Genomic DNA, 18,290 nt, shown 5'->3' on the forward strand with positions numbered 1-18,290 from the left:
GTGAGGTCAGTGAGTAGGTGGGTAGGGTGTATGATATGGTAGGTGTGTGAGGTGGTAGGTGGGTCAAGTGGCAGGTGGTGGGGTGGCAAGTGGGTGAGGTGAGTTGGTAAGTGAGTGGGAAAGTAGGGTTGGTGAAGTGGTGGATGGGTAGGGTGAGATATGGGTAGGTTGGCAGGTGAGTGAGTTGGTATTGCATCAAGGGGCCTCTCATAATGGTAGCAAAGGATTTTGCAAGTGGGGATAGAGGTAGGCTGAAAATACGTGCTCGTCATCAGTCCCATTTAGCTAAAAGAGGCCAGACAGTGTGACATGATAAGGTGATAGGTTACCAGTTAGAATGTGTGGCCAGTATGTGGCATGGGGATGCATAGGGACAAAGAAATTAGGTGTCTCTTGACATGCCACTAAGTCTCCAATTTATCATACAGGATGAGGAAACCTTCTGCCAGGGAGAGGGCCAAAACCAAATGTCCAACCTAAAAGTTCTGATGCCATGTGAGGGGGAAGCCTTGGAGATTGTGGGCAAACAGTGTGGCCACTCCATTGCAGGTGGTGAGGCTGGACTAACCAGCCAGCAGAGTGAGAATGCCTCCAACCTGGAGTTGAGACATTGGCACACTAGAGACACGTGCCTTCCTTGTTGTTCTCCACTGCTGGTCTTCACCATGAGAAAGAAAGCCAAAACATATAGTGAAAACCAATGACACCATCTCTGATGATGTGCCATCATCTACCTCTCCCTCATCCTCCACCAGCGCAGCTACACTCACACGGGTTTCAGAGGGTTCATGTATAGAATCAGGAGTGATCACTACATGGACACATCCCAGCAGCTATGGGAGGCCTTGTCAGCTGAGGTCCCTGACAGTGGAAAGAATGTTGAGAATCAGGCTCATGCTGAGCCACAAGCTGATGACTAGTCCACTCCCCTTTGTCTCCTAGGGGATAGAGGACATGGACAGTAATGTAGGTCTGGATGCAGTCTGGTACAGGTTGGCACACATTCAGAGTAGGCAAAGTTTGCAGGCGAGGTATTGATGTTATGTAGATGCCTCACTCCTGGGCAAAACGATGCAAGACGAGGTTGTCTCTGACAGCCTTGACACATCTTTCCATGGCCCTGGCATCTTGGAGAGTTTCTGTAATATCTCAGTCCTCTTCCTCATAATACGTTCCATCATCGTCATCTGAGGAGGCTAATAGCTGCTCCATTTATCTCATGGCAATTCTTCTCCCCTTTGCATTGCAACGCTGTGAAATGAACAGCAGACCATGACAATCCTGGACACCCTCTGTGACATATATTGCAATGCTCTGCCAAAGCAGTCAATACATCAGGAGCACATTTTCAACAATCCTGTGGTCTGCTCTGTGATTGCCCTGGTCAATATGTGTGTTACATTGTAACAATCCTCTGCAGGGTTGTGGGAATGACGCATTGGTCCCATGAGCCACATCCTCAGAGATAGCCCTTGACATGCAGGATCCAACCCTGCACTTGGGTAGAGGCCTCAAAAAACTGTGACAACTGAGAGTTCCAGCTGGGAGCGCCATGGCAGTTCCCTGAGAAACAAGCACAGGCCTGCCTAATTCTTTTCCGGTGGTCACAGAGGACTTGAATGTTAAGGGAATGAAACCCTTCCGAATTATAAATTCAGCTGGCTGTTCCCAGGGACCCCTAATCACCACTTGTGTGCAGTCCTGTATCTGTGGGAACCGCGTGACGATCCCGAAGCCAACTGCTTGAGCAGCCTGGCTATCATCATCAGTTGAGAATCTGATGAATTTGTTGGTCCCTCTTGATAGGTTATTGGTCACCTCCCATTTGCATTTATCTGTTGCAGGCTGGGAAATGCCACGCACACCTCCCATGGAGGAATAGAAATTTAGGGCCGCAGTCACCTTGTGGGCGACTGATTGGCAGGGCCACAGGTCTTATTGAAGGCACCCACACAGGTCGATGACCATCTCCCAGGAGAGCCTTTGTCATCTCTGGCATTGCCTCTCAGACATCGGAAGGGAGTTGGCTGATGCGTCAATGCTTTTTGGTGGCAAAGGCAGCCCTGGTTGACTTGCTGCTGACTTCCCTCCACTTTGCTGGTGCTGGCTGATGGCCATGTGGCCTACTTTGTTGTGCAACTTTGTCCCTTCTCTGGTTAATCCTCTCCTCCACCATCCAGAGTTTCAAAAATATTGGGTGTATGAGACCATTGTGAATCCGCAAATTAGACTGTGTGAAGAAGGCAGGCAAAGATATAATCACCGCTGTTTACATCACCCTCATTCCTCGAGGAGCTGCACCTAATCAACGGGAATGCATGACCCTCCCATGGGCTACACCCAGGACTTCTCCTATCCCACAGTGGCCTCATTCCACAACACTTTGATCTCCTGCGAGCTCAAACTTAGCAGCTATGTTTATTGACATGCACATTGTGACCCTGCAGCTAGAGCCCATCCACCTCCACCCTCCCACTGTCATCCTCAAACTTCCTTCCATCTCCCTTAACCCTCCCAACATTACCTTGATCCACCCCCAATGACCCTGGAGCCTTCACCATCCCCCTTGAACCAGAGCCAGTGACCTTCAAGCTTCCATCTCTCACCCTCAACCGTCCCCTCCTTACCCTTGACCTTCCTGCAGTCATCGCAGCGCGTCCCTCCATCAACATTGACCTGCCCTTGGCATCCCTTGACCCTCCCTCAGAGACTATCTGTTATGGACTTGATTTTCTAGACAGGTTTCTCATTAGAGACATTGAACTTTATTTACAAGCTGCAGCAGCAGTTATATGCTTCCATCAAGCTCCACTTGAAGATGGAACTCCCACTCTAAGGTTCCTCGCACTTAGAGCTGATTCGTTCACACTGTCATGTGATACTATACAACACAATAAGCCTTAAAGCTACAGTCACTACATTCTTTAAAGCTATAACTATTACATTCTTCCCCCTTTAAATTTTTTGTACAGTTTGTATTTACAAGAGCATCTACCTTCATGACATTACAAACATATACATGGATCATGGAATTATAAGTTCAGTCTCTCAGGTGGTTTCCTGACCTGGGTGGAATGTCGTAGCTCCACGACTTTCAAATCTCTTACAGGATCCACATTATCTGGAACTGCAGCAACATCAGATACCTCTTTAGACACAGGCAGTTCAGTGTTTTCTACTCTGACAGAAACATCTGGTATGTCTATCCTTGGTTGAACAATTTCAACAGGGACCATGGGTTTTACAATGATTACAGGTGGAACATCATTTTGTTGGGGTTTCCCCCTTCTTCTCAAATGATCCACATGTTTATGGGTGATCCAGCCCTCCACTTCTACATGGTATGACAAGGGTCTAGTCACAGAAACTATTACACCAGATAACCAACTCGATCCACAACCGAAGTTTTGTACATATACTGCTTCACCAACAGTAAATTCTCACTCACGACTGTGCAAATCATGAGTTGCTTATTGATTCCCTTGACTTTTCTCCACCTTCCCCTCCAAATTGGGAAGTACCAGGCTTAATCTCGTTTGAAGGCATCGCTTCATTAATAACTCTGAAGGTGTTGAACCTCAAGTAGTGTGGAGGGTTGTTCTATAATGAAATAGGAAACGTGAAAGTTTAGTTTCCAATGATCCTCCTGATAATTTTTTGTCCCAAAAGTCTGTACTGCCCTTTCAGCTAATCCATTAGACAACGGATGATATGGTGCTGTCATTACGTGATCGATACCATTTAGGCTCACAAACCTTTGAAATTCAGCGCTAATAAACATAGTACCATTGTCTGAGATGATTACCTCTGGCAATCCATGTATAGAAAAGCTTTGACATAACTTTCCTTTCATTGTACCTGACGTTAGTGACGTAACCCCGTACATGTCTAGCCATTTGGAATGTGTGTCAGTTATTAGTAGGAACATGGTGCGTAGAAAAGGACCGACTTAATCTATGTGCAGTCTCACCCGGGGCCTACTAGGCCATTCTCACGGGTGTAGTGGGGCTGCAACAGGTAACTTCTGTAATTGTTGGCATTGTATACGGTGTTTAACCACCTTCTCGATATCACCGTCCATGCCTGGCCACCAAATGCAATTTTGCGCGATCATCTTCATTCTTGAGATTCCCAGATGTGCGCTGTGCAACTTTGCTAAGAGTGGTTCCCTTCCTTGTGAAGGAACAACTACTCGCGCACTCCATAAGAGGATACCATCCTGACTGCTCAATTAATTCCTTCGAATGAAGAATGGCTTCAATTCATCAGGGACTGGTTCCTGGGACCATTCTTTCAACACTGGACCTCTCATTCTAAACAGGACTGGATCACAATTCATCCAGTTTCTTGTCTGCCTTGTGCAAACTGGAGAACAATCCAGGAATTGCATTGCCAATACGATCTCTTGGGGAATTGGGGCATGTTTATTGCTCTCCTGCAAAGGAAGGCGACTTAGGACATCAGCATTGGCTATATGCATCCCTGGCCTGTGCACAAAAGTGTATTCATATGCAGATAAAATTAGAGCTCACCTTTGAATTCATGCAGAAGCTATGGGAGGGATAACTTTTTCTTCACTGAACAGACCCAAGGGCAGTTTGTGGTCAGACACTATCGTAAAGTGTCAGCCATGCACGTATCGATGGAATATTTTAATGCTGAAAATAATCGATAATCCTTCTTTCTTGATTTGCAAATACCCTTTTCCAGCTGTGGAGAGGGTCTTATACACGTAGCCTATTGGCCTTTCTGAACCGCCATTCATCTTATGCGATAGTACGGCTCCCAAGCCATAGGGGGATGCATCGCAGGTTAGTACCAGTTCCTTTGTTGGGATGTAGTGTAGTAACAAGTTTGAAGAGTGCAAGAGTTGTTTAATTTTCACAAAGGCTCCTTCTTGGGGTGACTTACAAACCCAACACTGTTTTTTCTTTAATAATGAGTGTAGAGGGGCCAGGACCTTTGATAAGTTGGGTAGGAATCCACCATAATAATTAACCATACCAAGAATGACTTGAGTTCAGGAAATTTTTAGGCGAAGGTGCCTCCTCAATAGCTTTAACTTTTTCTTTTACCGGGTGTAATCCTTGGGCATCCACCCGGTGACCCAAATAGACAACTTTGCTTGCCTGAAAGGTGCACTTTACTTTTTTTTTAAGCACACCCCTGCTTCCAAAAAGCGTTTCAAAACTTGCTTCAAATTATCCAAGTGTAAGGCTTCCATGAACCCCGTTATTAGGATGTCGTCCAGGTAGACCACGACGTGAGGTAGCCCTTGTAGCAAATTCTCCATTACCCTCTGGAAAATCACGTAGGCTGAAGAAACACCGAAGGCCAGAGGCGTGTTTTAATATAACCCTCTGTGTGTGTTTATGGTCATAAACTCTCTGGAGGTATCATCCAGTTCCAGCTGCTGATACGCGTGACTCATATCTAGTTTAGTATAAATTGTTCCTCCTGCTAATTTAGCATAAAGATCCTCAATCTTGCGGATAGGGTACTTGTCCAACTTGGCAGCTTTGTTTACTGTTAGCTTGTAGTCCCCACAGATCCGGATGGCTTGATCCAGTTTTAAGACAGGGATTACAGGTGCTGCTCACTCTGAGAATTGAGCCAGCTATATGACCCACAGCCTCTCTGAATGGTTCAATTCAGTGTCCGCCTTCTCCCTCAGAGCATTTGGCACCGGCCTTGCCTTAAAGAAACAAGGAGTTGCTTCTGAGTCAACGTAGATCTTAGCCTGTAGGCCTTTGATTCTCCCCAGTTCATCTCGAAAAGCCTTGTCATATTTCTTTAGCAGCCCTGGCAGTCCTCCTACTCGTAGCTGGGAAATTTCAGACCAATTCACTTTAATTTCTTTCAACCAATCATGACCTGGAAGGCTTGGTCCTTCACCTTCTACTACCATCACTGGGAGTTGTGCTGTTTGGTGCTTATGATAAACAGGTATAGTGGTAATATCCTTCACTTGGGTAGCTTTGCCAGTATAAGTTTTCAATTTGGCTGAAGTCTGCTCCAAATTCAATTCTTGAGTACCCTTGTTTAAATATTTGAAGGTGTGCTCTCCCAGTACAGTGGTTGAAGAACCAGTGTCCACTTCCATCATTAAAAGGTTTTCCATTTAACTGCAGAGCAGCAATGATTGGCTCTGTCTTCCCTACTTTTACATTAAATAAGGAGTAAATATCAGAGTTGGCGGTTCCTGGTTCATCCACATTATGTACTTCTGCCTGGGTGTCTGTCTCAATCTTGTTTTACAATCCTTCCGTGTGCCCTTTTTTGGCAAAAATAGTACTCCACCTCTTTAAACGGCAAGTTTCAGGAGTATGATTACTTCCACATTGGTAACAATTAATTTACAGATTTGCTGCTGAGCTGTTTCCTTTATTTATTTTAAATTTTCGGTAGCCAGGACTGTCTCCCGCTTTGCAGCAGACTCCCGGCTTTTCGCGCCACACCTGGCTGTCCATTCCTGCCTCAACTGGAAAACTGCATCATTTTGTGCACGTTCTTGCATAGTGTGCACATCCTGTTTGGCACTTTCCATCGTGAGTGCTATTTCCAATGCTTTTTTTAAGGTCGAGGTTTTCTTCAGCTAATAATCGTTGTTGAATGACATCATCTTGCACACCGTAGACCAAATGATCCCTGAGCATATCACTTAGGGTCTCCCCAAAATCACAGTGTTCAGTCAGTTGCGTCAATTTCACCACATATGTAGCAATGGGGCTCTAACCCTCAAATTAAACCTGAACCTCTGCATGGTGACTGAGGGTTTGGGTTGAAAGTATCTCATATTGAGGTCTACCAATTCACCAAAGGTCTTCAAATTGGGGGCATTCTGGGCTGTCAAACTTCAGATTAAATTATAGGTTTTACTCCCGCAAATGCTTAGGAGAATTGCTCTCCTCTTTTCCTCCCCCTTTATTTTTTTTGCCTGGAAATAGAACCCGAGGTGTTCTACATATTTGCACCAGTCCTCTGTAGATGGTTCGAAGGGGTCAATCCTGCCAAAATGTGGCATATCCGGTGAGTATATTTTCCTTTTCTTCTGTTTAAACAATATACTCACAGTCGCTGGACAAGGGACAACGCCAGACCCGATTTTTCACACTCAACCCAATGTCAGGAAACCAAGATTTCAGCTCTCGCCTAATTAAATACTCCTGCCTGTCTCGTTTACCATCTTACAGGCTCCATTAAATAACGCCCAATGAATTTCATGTTACCTTGTTTCTTTTCGAAGGCAAACCAATTTATTATATATCATTAAGCAGATTTGTTTTACATATAATGTGTGATTGAATGTTTACTGTATTTTATAAATGCTCGACGCAACATAAAAACTAATAAAGCGTATCACACTAACCTGGCTGACTACAATTTCCTATTTAGTAATTCCTCTGAAATTAGTGAGCACTAAACTCAAGTAGAATGCTTTCACTCTTTTTCTGACTGTAGAAACACACGCTGGGAGGCTTCTTAGTCAAACAAAATTAACTTTATTTACACAAGAGCTTCCGTAGCTGCTTGCATCCAGCCAGCCCCTCATACACCCATTTTTTCCCTAGGAAACCCCTCCCTAGAATTTACTCCCCCGTGCTAGCCACACATTGGTTAAACAAATCACGTGACCCCTACTCAGTTGAACTGGTCTTAAAGTGACAGCCATCACATCCCTCCCCCCTCCATCCCTTAACTCTTTTACACACCTTTTCAGTTAACAGTTGCTTTATACAATAGAAAAAAGAATTTTCTGAATTGTAGAAATAATTACATATGTCGTTAGCCCAGGCTTCAATTGCACAGTGCACACATCAGACCCCCTAGCTATAAATTAAGTCTTTGGGGTGGTTTTCAAATTTGTGTCGAGTGGCGGAGTTCGACAGGTTGTGAGGCTTCCATTGGATCGGTATTTTCTGGAATTGTACTAATGAGTACCTCTTGGAGGACCACCAACTCTTGCTCGGTCCTGACTCTTTTGAGTGGGCCTGCGGGCTCTGCTTCCCCCTGCTTGGAGCTCCTCCTCTTGCAGGCACAGTGGCAGGTCACCTCTTGCTCCCTAGCAGTCCTTCACTCCAGATGGCCCAGGCTCGCAGCCACATTTGGTAAGGACAATTCATTATCATTAACTTCCACAGAGATGTCCTTCGACCAGAACCTTCAGTGTACACAAGCTCACCAATACTCAGTGGCAATACTGACTGCAAGAGTCCATCTCTACCCCTCAAATAGTTAACGTGCTTCCAAATGATCCATCCCTCTATCCTTACTTGATACGAAAGAGGCCCAGCTTCAGAGACTACCCCCTCGGGAATCCACCTAGGACTGCTACTGAAGTTTTTCAAGTACACATTTTGATTAGTCAAGAACTTCCTAGCTCTACTGCGAGAATCATGACTTGTCTTCTGGTTGCAACTTCCCTTGCAAATTTGGAAACACAAGACTTAACCTTGTCCTGAGACGATGATTCACTAACAGTGCAGCAATAGGAACACCTGTTGTTGTGAGTGGGATGGCATGATAATTCAGCAGAAAACATGAGTCTCTTGTTGCCATAGATCCACCTGATAGTGTTTTTATGCCAGGTTTAAACGTTTGGACGACTCCAATTCAATCCAATTCCATTCAATGGTGGGTTGTAGGGCGTTGTCTTTATGGGCAAAATTTTTAGCTCAGCGGGTGGGTGTGTGCCTGACCCACTTGAGCATAAAATGATGCACGTTGATGTCAGGCGAGCGTCCCTACGTCAATGCGCAGTCGCGTGATATTTCGGTTGGCGGGTGCGCGTGGGGATTGGCAGCGCGCCCGCCGACAATTAAAAAACCTGTCAAGGCCATTAAAAAGTCAATTGATTGACATTTTTCACTGCCTGTCCAACCTAACGGTTGGCGGGCAGGCGAAAAGGCCAAGCGACCTTTACACTATTTAGGAAACTTTATCCACAGGCGGGATGAGGTTTCCAAAAGCAAATAAAAATAAAACAAAAATTGTAAAATTTAATTAATAATGTCCCTAAAGTCACATGAGGGGACATGTTTTATTACACTATTCATTTCTTTATTTTTGTTAAATGCTTCATCTCCCTGAGGCAGCTCTGTGCATCAGGGAGATTATGACGTGCGCACACATGCACATGCGGGAAGTTTGCACTTGCCCCACTTGCCCTTCTCCCCCCGCCCGCATAGGCAATGCTGAGCACTGCCGCTCGCGTTTCATGCTGATTGGGCCTTAACTGGCCCGCCAGCATGAAATCACCTTCCGGCCTCGATCGCAGGCAACGGTCGGCTTCCCGACTGCCTCCTCCAAGCTCGCCCAACAAGGGCAAGATTCTTCCCATTCTATTTTATTGCATTGAGAGTGGTGAAGGTTTGAAACTCCACACTCATGAGCACGGCCCCATTATCAGACACGATTACTTCAGGCAAACCATGAGTTGCAAAACAGTGCCACAACTTTTCGATGGTCGCCATCGATGTCAGTGTTTTCACCTCAAAAATTTCTATCCACTTAGAGTGCGCATCAATTACGAGGAGAAACATCGTACCCACAAATGGTCCAACATAATCGCATGGATGTGGAGCCATGGCTGCCCAGGTCATTCCCAAGGTTGTAGTGGAGCTGTGGCTGGCAGGTTTTGCTGCAACTGGCACTGTTGGGCAGTGCCTTACCATGTTCTCAATATCAGTGTCGATTCCGGGCCACCGTACATAACTCCTGGCTAACATTTTCATTTTCGAGAAACCAAGGTGGCCACTGTATAGTTTCATTCGTAGTAGCTTCCAGCCTGGCACAGGAATGACCACTTGCATCCACCATAGCACAATGCCATCTTGACAACTAAGCTCATGTTAATGGATGGAGTCAGGTTTCATGTCCTCTGAAACTGCCTCATTTCTCCATCTCATAAGGATTTTATTTATTACTCTCGATAACAGTGGATCCCAACTGGTCCAGGTTTTGATTTGTTTAGCACAGACTGGTAGCATATCCAAAATCTTTAAGGCCAAGACAATTTCTTGAGGAATGGGTGTACATGTAATACTTTTTCTCAAGGGCAGGCGACTCAGGGTATCCGCATTCACAATATGTACCCCTGGTTGGTGTTTGAAGGTATATTCATATGCGGCCAGTATCAATGCCCACCTCTGAATCCTCACAGAGGCTATTCGTGGAATAGCCTTGTTTTCCTTAAAAAGGCCCAACAGCGGTTTGTTGTCTGAATCAATAGTGAAATGTCTCCCATGTAGATATTGATGGAACTTTTTGACACTGATAACTATTGATTGGCTCTCTTTTTTGATTTATGAATAGCCTCTTTCAGCTACTGATAGTGTTCTTGACACATATCTTATCGGCTTTTCCGAGCCGTCAGTCATTTCCTGGGACAAGACTACCCCAATGCCTAATGGAGAGGCATCACACGTCAGTATTAGTTCCTTCGAAGGGTCAAAGTGTATAAGTAGGCTTGAAGACTGCAGCAATTGCTTCCCCTTGTTGAAAGCCATTTCCTGAGGAGTTCCCCAAGACCACCGGTGGTTTTTCTTTAGTAGGGTGTGTAAGGGGGCCAGCACAGTGGATAGATTTGGTAAAAACCACCCATAATAATTGACTATTCCTAGAAACAATTTAAGTTCAGTCAAGTTCATGGGGGAATGCGCTTCCTTTATGGCCCTGACTTTCTCCTCGACAGGGTGTAGCCCTTGAGCATTGATCCTGTGTCCCAGGTAAGTCACCTCCATGGCTTGAAAAGTATATTTTTCTTTGAGGCGAAACCCAGCCTCCTGAAATCTTTTTAACACATCTTCAAATTTGCCAGATGTTCGGCCTCCATAGCCCCTGTGATGAGTACATCATTGAGGTACACCACAGCCTCTGGCAATCCCTGTAGTAGGCTCTCCATTATGTGTTGGAATATTGCACATGCCAACGAGACACCAAAAGGCAGGCATATGTACGGAAAAAGCCCTTTGTGGGTGTTTATCGTGACATATCTTTGGGAGCCGTCAACCAACTCAAGCTGTTGATAAGCATGACTCATGTCCAACTTAGTATATGACTGGTTCTTGGCCAGTTTTGCATAAAGATCTTTGGTTCCTGGAAGAGGGTACTTGTCCAGCTTTGTGGCCTGATTGACAGTTTGTTTGTAATCATCACAAATGCGGATAGTCTTGTCAGGCTTCAAAACGGTGACAATGCTCATTCTGAAAACTGAACCGGCTGAATAATACCTAGTTCTTCTAACCTCTTTAGTTTAGCTTCCACTTTCTCATGCAGGGCATGTGGTACCAGTCTTGCTCTGAAAAAATCGAGGGGTGGCTTCCGGATTCATGTACATTTTGGCTTGTAAGTCCTTAATTTTGTCTAACTTGTCCCAGAAGACACTGTCATATTTTCACTGACAATTCCCCTGTCCTCATCTGGAAAATGTCAGCCCAATGTAGCTTTATTTTCTTGAGCCTGTCATGGCCCAGAAGGCTTTGTCCTTCACTCATTGCTACTACGATAGGTAGCTGGGCAGATGGCTGTCCATAGCTTACTGGTACAATGGTGGCACCCCTCACCTTTACTTCTTCTCCAGTGTTTGTTTTCAGCTTGGCTGAAGCGCTCTCTAAATTTAGAGGCTGCACACCCTCTCAAATACTGGAATGTGTGCTCGCCCATTACAGTGACTGATGCACATGGATCTACTTCCATATTTAGGGGCTTCCCATTTACACAGAGTGTTACGGTGTTTGGGTCTGGCTTAACACTCTTGAGGTTGGAAAGTGAGTAACTATCAGACTTACTGGTGCCAGGGTCTTCTACATTGTGTACTTGTAACTTCTGGTTGGACTGGCTATTTGACTGCCTGGACCTAGCCCTGCATTGTCTCAGGTGCCCTTTTTTCCCACAACAATGGCCTCCTTAAAACAACAAAATTCAGGAGTGTGGTTATTCCCACATTGATAACATTGGACCTAAGGAATCACTGCCTGACTGCTTCTGCTGTATCTTTTAGTTCTGTAGCTTACTGAAACTGTTTCCCTTTTTCCAGTGGCCTTGGCTGATTTGGCGACACGACTGGCTGCCGGTTCCCAACCTAACTGGTGCACAGCTCCACTTTGCATGCCCTGTAGTTCCAATGCATCTGTCTCAGTGATTTCCGTTGCGAGCACAATCTCCATTGCACACTTGAAATCGATATCAACTTCTGCTAACGACCTACGTTGTATGATGTCATTACACACACCACAGACTAATTGATCCTGCAGCGTGTCGCTTAAGTCCGTACCAAAATTGCAATGCTGTGATAATTGTTTGAGTTTCACAATGTACATTGCGTGTACTCCCCCGGGGCTCTCACTCGCGAATTAAACTTAAAACGTTGCATTATGACGGAAGGTCTCAGTTGGAAATGATCCCATTTCCCTGCAGAGGAGTTGAATCAGTCTATCCAGCTGAAAAGGGCACCTTGGTGAATAATATAATTTCCTATTCACAGTCGTCGATTAAACACGATATTCACAGATGCAGGCGAGAGACAGTGCTAGGATAGTTTTTTTTCCCCCTCATTGCCAATGTAGAAACACGCTCTGGGAGGCTCCTTAGTCAAACAAAACAAACTTTAGCTTCTGTGGCTGCTTGCATCCAACCAAGCCAGCCCCTCATACAGCCATTTTTTCCCCAGAAAACCCCTCCCTAGAATTTATTCCCCTGCGCTAGCCACGCATTGGTTGAACAAATCACGTGCCCCCTATTCAGTTGAACTGGTCTTAAAGTCACAGTCATCACACTCATCAAATCTCTAGAAATTCCTTTGTTCTTCCTCAGCTGAACCGGAAGCCCAAGGACTTGACCACTGACCCTCTCGGAGCCTGCCATGCTATGAATTGGGCACTCCCTCTGGAATTTCCTAACCAAACCCCCTTCTTCCTGCCCACATTGCACTCTTTTTTTCTACCCTCCTCAAGGCCCGCTTTCTTAACCAGATCACCCTCCTAATATCTTTTTCTTTAGCTCAGCTCCCAATTTTTTTATTACACCTCTGGGTACATCAGTGCAAAAGATCAGGCTGAAGCATTTGCAGCCATCTTCAGCCAGAAGTGCCACAGTGGGGTTGCAGCCAGAGGCTGCCCTGTAGAGGAGCCTGCCCGACCCTCCTATTCACCCACCCACCCTACCCAGACACGCACACATGCGCGCACACACACACGCACACACGCAGTGGTAATCTGGCTACTTTTTTGTATTTTTTAATTAAAGTTTTTAAGAAGTGACTGACAGGGTACATTTTTGTTGAGCCTTCCCTCTGCCATTAATTGGATAGAAAACCTGTCTCCATGCCAATGAAGTGGGGTGCCCCCAGTCAAAATTCCAGGTCAGTGACTGTTTCCTCTTCGGGGGCACTTTTAGTACTGGGAAAAAGACCCAGCACCTGCTCCCAAAGTGAAAATTCAGCCCCAGGTGTTCATAGCTCCAATTTGGCCCCATGTTCTTTGGCTTTTGATGAAGTGTTTTTCGTTGCCTATTAATTTCTGCCAAGTGTGTGTATTTTTAGAGGGTGACCTATGGTCACAAACAAACCAGCCTACACGTCTGACCGAAATATGATCAAACCAGCACATAAATATAGAAGCGTCCTGCAGACTTAGTAACTCAAAGTTGGGCATTCATGAGGAGCTGTGGACCATTAGCAGCAGCAGAATTGTACTCAGCCACATTCTGTAACCTCATGGCCTGGCATATCTCCCCCTCTATCATTACCATTAAGCCGGGGTCCAACCCTAGTTCAATGAAGAGGGTATCAACCTGGTGAAGCTACAACACAAGACTGCTTGCATTCCAAACAGTGAAAGCAGCATGTGATAGACAGAGCTAAGCGATCCCACAACCAATGGGTCAGACCTAAGCTCGGCAGTCCTGCCACATCCAGTCATGAATGGTTGTGTACAATTAAACAGCTAACTGGAGGAGGAGGCTCCACAAACATTCCCATCCTCAATGACAGGGAAGCCCAGTACATCAATGCAAAAGATCAGGCTGAAGCATTTGCAACTATCTTCAGCCATCTTCACCATCCTTCTGAGGTCCCCATCATCACAGGTACCAGTCTTCAACCAATTCGAGTCACTACACGTGATACCAAGAAACACTTGAAGACACTGGATATTGCAAAGGCTAAGGGCCCTGACAACATCCCGGCAACAGTGCTGAACACTTGTGCTCCAGACATAGCTGTGCCCCTAGCCAAGCTGTTCCAATACAGCTGCAACACTGGCATCTACCCAGCAATGTGGAGTATTGCCCAGGAATGTCCTGTACACAAAAAGCAGGACAAATCCAACCCAGCTAATTACCGCCCCAAGAGTTTACTCTCAATCAGCAGCAAAGTGATGGAAGGGGTAGTTGCACCGCTATGAAGTGACACTTACTCAACAGTAACCTGCTCACTGATGCTCAGTTTGGGTTCTGGTAGGGCCACTCAGCTCCTGACATCAATACAGCCTTGGTTCAAATATGGACATAAGTTCTTAACTCAAGAGGTGAGGTGAGAGTGACTGCCCTTGACATCAAGGCTGCATTTGACCCCATGTTGCCTCAAGGAAGTCGAGCAAAATTGAACTCAATGGGAATTGGGGGAAAATTTTTTGCTGGTTAGAGCCATACTTAGCACAGAGGAAGATGGCTGTGGTTGTTGGACATTAATCATCTCAGTCCCAGAATATTGCTGCAAGAGTTTCCCAGGGCAGTATCCTAGGCCCAACCATCTTCAGCTGCTTCATCAATTACCTTCCTTCCATCATAAGGTCAGAAGTGAAGATCTTTACTGATGATTGCACAATATTCAGCACCATTTCCAAATCCTCAGATGCTGAATCAGTCCGTGTCCCTATGCAGCAAGACCTGGACAACATTCAGGCTTGGGCTGACAAATGGCAAGTAACATACACATGCCAGGCAATGTCCATCTCCAACAAGAGAGAATCTAACCATCCCCCCTTGACATTCAATGGCATTACCATCGCTGAATCCCCCATTATCAACATCCTGGGGGTTACCATTGACCAGAAGCTGAACTGGACTAGCCATATAAATACTGTGGCTACAAGAGCAGGTCAGACACTTAGAATTCTGAAGTGTGTAGCTCACCTCCTGACTAACAAAGCCTGTCCACCATCTACAAGGCACAAGTCAGAAGTGTGATGAAATTTCCTCCACTTGCCTGGGTGAGTGTAATACCAACTACACTCAAGCAACTTGAGTATTGCTGAAAAAAGAGACGTGTAAGTTTGTTGCCTTGATGAGTGCAAGACGAAAAGCTTAGACATGTCTCTTTTTTCAACAACAGTCAAGAACACCATCCAGGAGAAACCAGCCTACTAGATTGGCACCACATCCACCACCTTGAACATTCACTCCCTCCACCTCTGACACAGAGTGGCAGCAGTGTTTACCACTTACAAGATGCACTGCTGGAACTCACCAAGGCTCCTTAAGCAGCACCTTCCAAACACGTGACCTCTACCACCTAGAAGGAAAAGGACAGTAGACTTATGGGAACACCATCACCTGGAAGTTCCCCTCCAAGCCTCTCACCATCCTGGCTTGGAAATATATCACCGTTCCTTCACTGTCGCTGGGTCAAAATCCTGGAACTCCCTCCCTAGCAGCACTATGGATGTACCTACACCACATGGACTGCAGCGGTTCAAGAAGACAACTCACCACCACCTTCTCAAGGGCAATTAGGGATGGGAAATAAACGCAAGCCTGACCAGTGACACCCACAGCCCGTGAACGAATACATTTAAATAAATATTGATAACCATTTCCAGTTTGTGCCCAGCAACAATGATGCATTCCCTTTAAGCTGCAACTCAACCTTGAAAAGCTGCAGCTGTTCTTCATTTCTGACCCTCAAGTCCCTGTATCATTGACAAAAATCTCTGAACAGCGGACTCAGTCTGGGCCAGGAGTTTGCCGTGGATACATACCAGCCAAAGGAAATCCCATCAGGTTGGCTCAGTAAGGTGTTAGTAAGCACTTCGGTGCTGAGAGTGGAAAATCAACCTCAAAATACTCAACCACAAACGATTTCAGCAATTCATTTCTCCCTCAACTTTATCCCATAGCCTATCAAAGTCTTGAATGTGATGTGATCTTTCACTGTGGTTCCAAATGCAAACTTTAAAAATAAATATTTCCAGAGAGAGCTACCATCCAAAAATGGGTGATTGGGATCAGGTCAGAGGGTAAAATTTTTAAAAATCTCTAACTCAAACCCAACCCACCCTCTTCTGGGTTTAGCAGAAGTGGGACAAGGAGCATGTAACCAGCCCACTCCCAGGAGCTGTGCTAGAAATTTAAATGTTTTAATGAGGCTTCCAGTCTTATTTAACCTGTTTTATGGTATAATTGTAGCCTACCCAGGAACACAACAGCGAATGGGAGAAGATAAATGACTTATCAGCACTGTGTGGCCCAGGAGGAGCAGGTATGCTTCCTCATGGCTCCACAAGCTCCCACTGCCATATCAGGCCAACACCGCCAACGCCCCTGCACCCGCACACAAAGACACCAGATTCTGGGACCCGATCTTCTCCAGGATCATATAGTTGTCCCCACCCTTCACTGGGCTCGGCGACTGGCCAGCCCAACCCCACCTTGGTCTGAATGCAGATCTCCCCCAGAATGGGAATCACACTCCCCTGGGAAAGGACAGCTCCAACCCTGATCATGGGATCACCCCACCACTCTCCTGCAGGATCAGATACTCATCCCCTATAGTAGAGCTCAGCAACCCCCAGAATCAGGGCCTTTGGGATTGGATCCTCTACCCCAACCCAGGATCATAGATCAGACCTATCTGGTCCTTGGACCTGCTCCAGAGTCCTCCTGGCCTGACTGGAAGCCAAGCCTGTCAGTCAAGGACAAATGATGCATGCTGTGGAGTTAAAGTCCCACCAGCTCTGCCTATGTACACCACCTATTCATATCCATGCCTTTGCATCAAGACCTAGTTAAATCATGGCTCAATTGCATGAAAGCTGGATGCCGACACTAACTGAGAGGATTGTTAGTCTCTGATTCTTATCGACTAAGGCAAGTACAATGTGTGCAGAAACAGAGATCTGAGAGACTTTGTGTGCATGAAAATGTAGAGTTATGGTTTGCTGGTTGCATGTCCCATGATGTGTGCACATCCCCTGGTTCTGAGAATTTCTCGAGCAAGGGGCGATGGGGCACACTACCTGCCTGCCCCAGTTCCATGAAAGCTGATACTAGTCTGCAGTAAACTAGATTTATTCTTTTTGTTCCTCACCCCTTCCTGTGACTCTACAGGTAGGTAACCTTCTTGTGAAATAGAACTTAGTTGGTGTTTTGTGTGACATAATTTCTTGTTATATCACTTCCAATGAAATATGTTACTGTAAGTGTTCTGGCTGGAAACAGGTTAAATTGAGAATGTAGGTATTCGGATTACAATCTGTGACAGGGATAATGTCGAATAGAAAACCACCAATTCTAAATAAGCAAAGTAATGTCTTTAACACTCTTACCTTGAGGCTGGGCAACATTCTCCCTTAATATTTGAATGGAAAGTTCCATGTAGGTTTTACAGAGTGACCCTGTATGTCCTTGTTGTCCAGAGTTCCAAGATTTTTAATCTGACTATAGCTAAAGCAATGCAGATTATAGAACTAATTAACATGTGATAATAAGGTTTGGATAAACTTTGATTTGACACTGTTTGTAGCTCCAGTCCCTTTGAACACATTACATGGCATAGTGGAATCCATTATGAATTACCATCATGCAGTCAGGAGTTTCTGGCTATTGAAATTCCCATTGTTTTTATTCAGATGAGCCAGAGTGAAGTGTTTATGAAGCACTGGCAAACAGATCACCTCAATGAGCAATGTCTTCATTTGCAGAAGAAAATTATCATCTGTCAGAAAGGTAAAACAAAATTTAAAAGATATTGTTCAATTTATTATCTTTCATAAAATCTATCAACACCATATTGTCATTGCAAATATTCACAACCAAATAAAATGCTTTAATTCTAAATATAATAAATATATATTTGTGATTTTAAAAAAATTATAATAGTTCAGAAATTAGTAATCAGACTAAACCCAAATGAACCCAGGAAGTTGAAATGCAATTGAATTTCTCAGGGCTATTAATTGACTATAATTTTTGTTATCCGTTTACCATTTGGTAGCATTGTGCTTCCTTCTGCATTATTGACTAGTACATTTTATTGTGTGAACTGCGGATCCATAATTCTATTCCATAACGGT

General features: G+C 45.1%; 1 protein-coding gene across 1 annotated transcript in view; it reads left to right on the forward strand.

Annotated features, from left to right (window-relative positions):
• myo16 (myosin XVI) overlaps positions 1–18,290 on the forward strand; it is a 654,305-nt gene that overhangs the window by 613,000 nt on the left and 23,015 nt on the right. Inside the window, exon 28 of the mRNA XM_078544837.1 lies at positions 17,847–17,943. Within this exon, the coding sequence (XP_078400963.1) occupies positions 17,847–17,943 (97 nt within the window). The remainder of the gene's footprint in view (positions 1–17,846; positions 17,944–18,290) is intronic.

Source organism: Cetorhinus maximus, chromosome 7 (genome assembly GCF_964194155.1).
Source record: "Cetorhinus maximus chromosome 7, sCetMax3.hap1.1, whole genome shotgun sequence".
Lineage (NCBI taxonomy): Eukaryota > Metazoa > Chordata > Chondrichthyes > Lamniformes > Cetorhinidae > Cetorhinus > Cetorhinus maximus.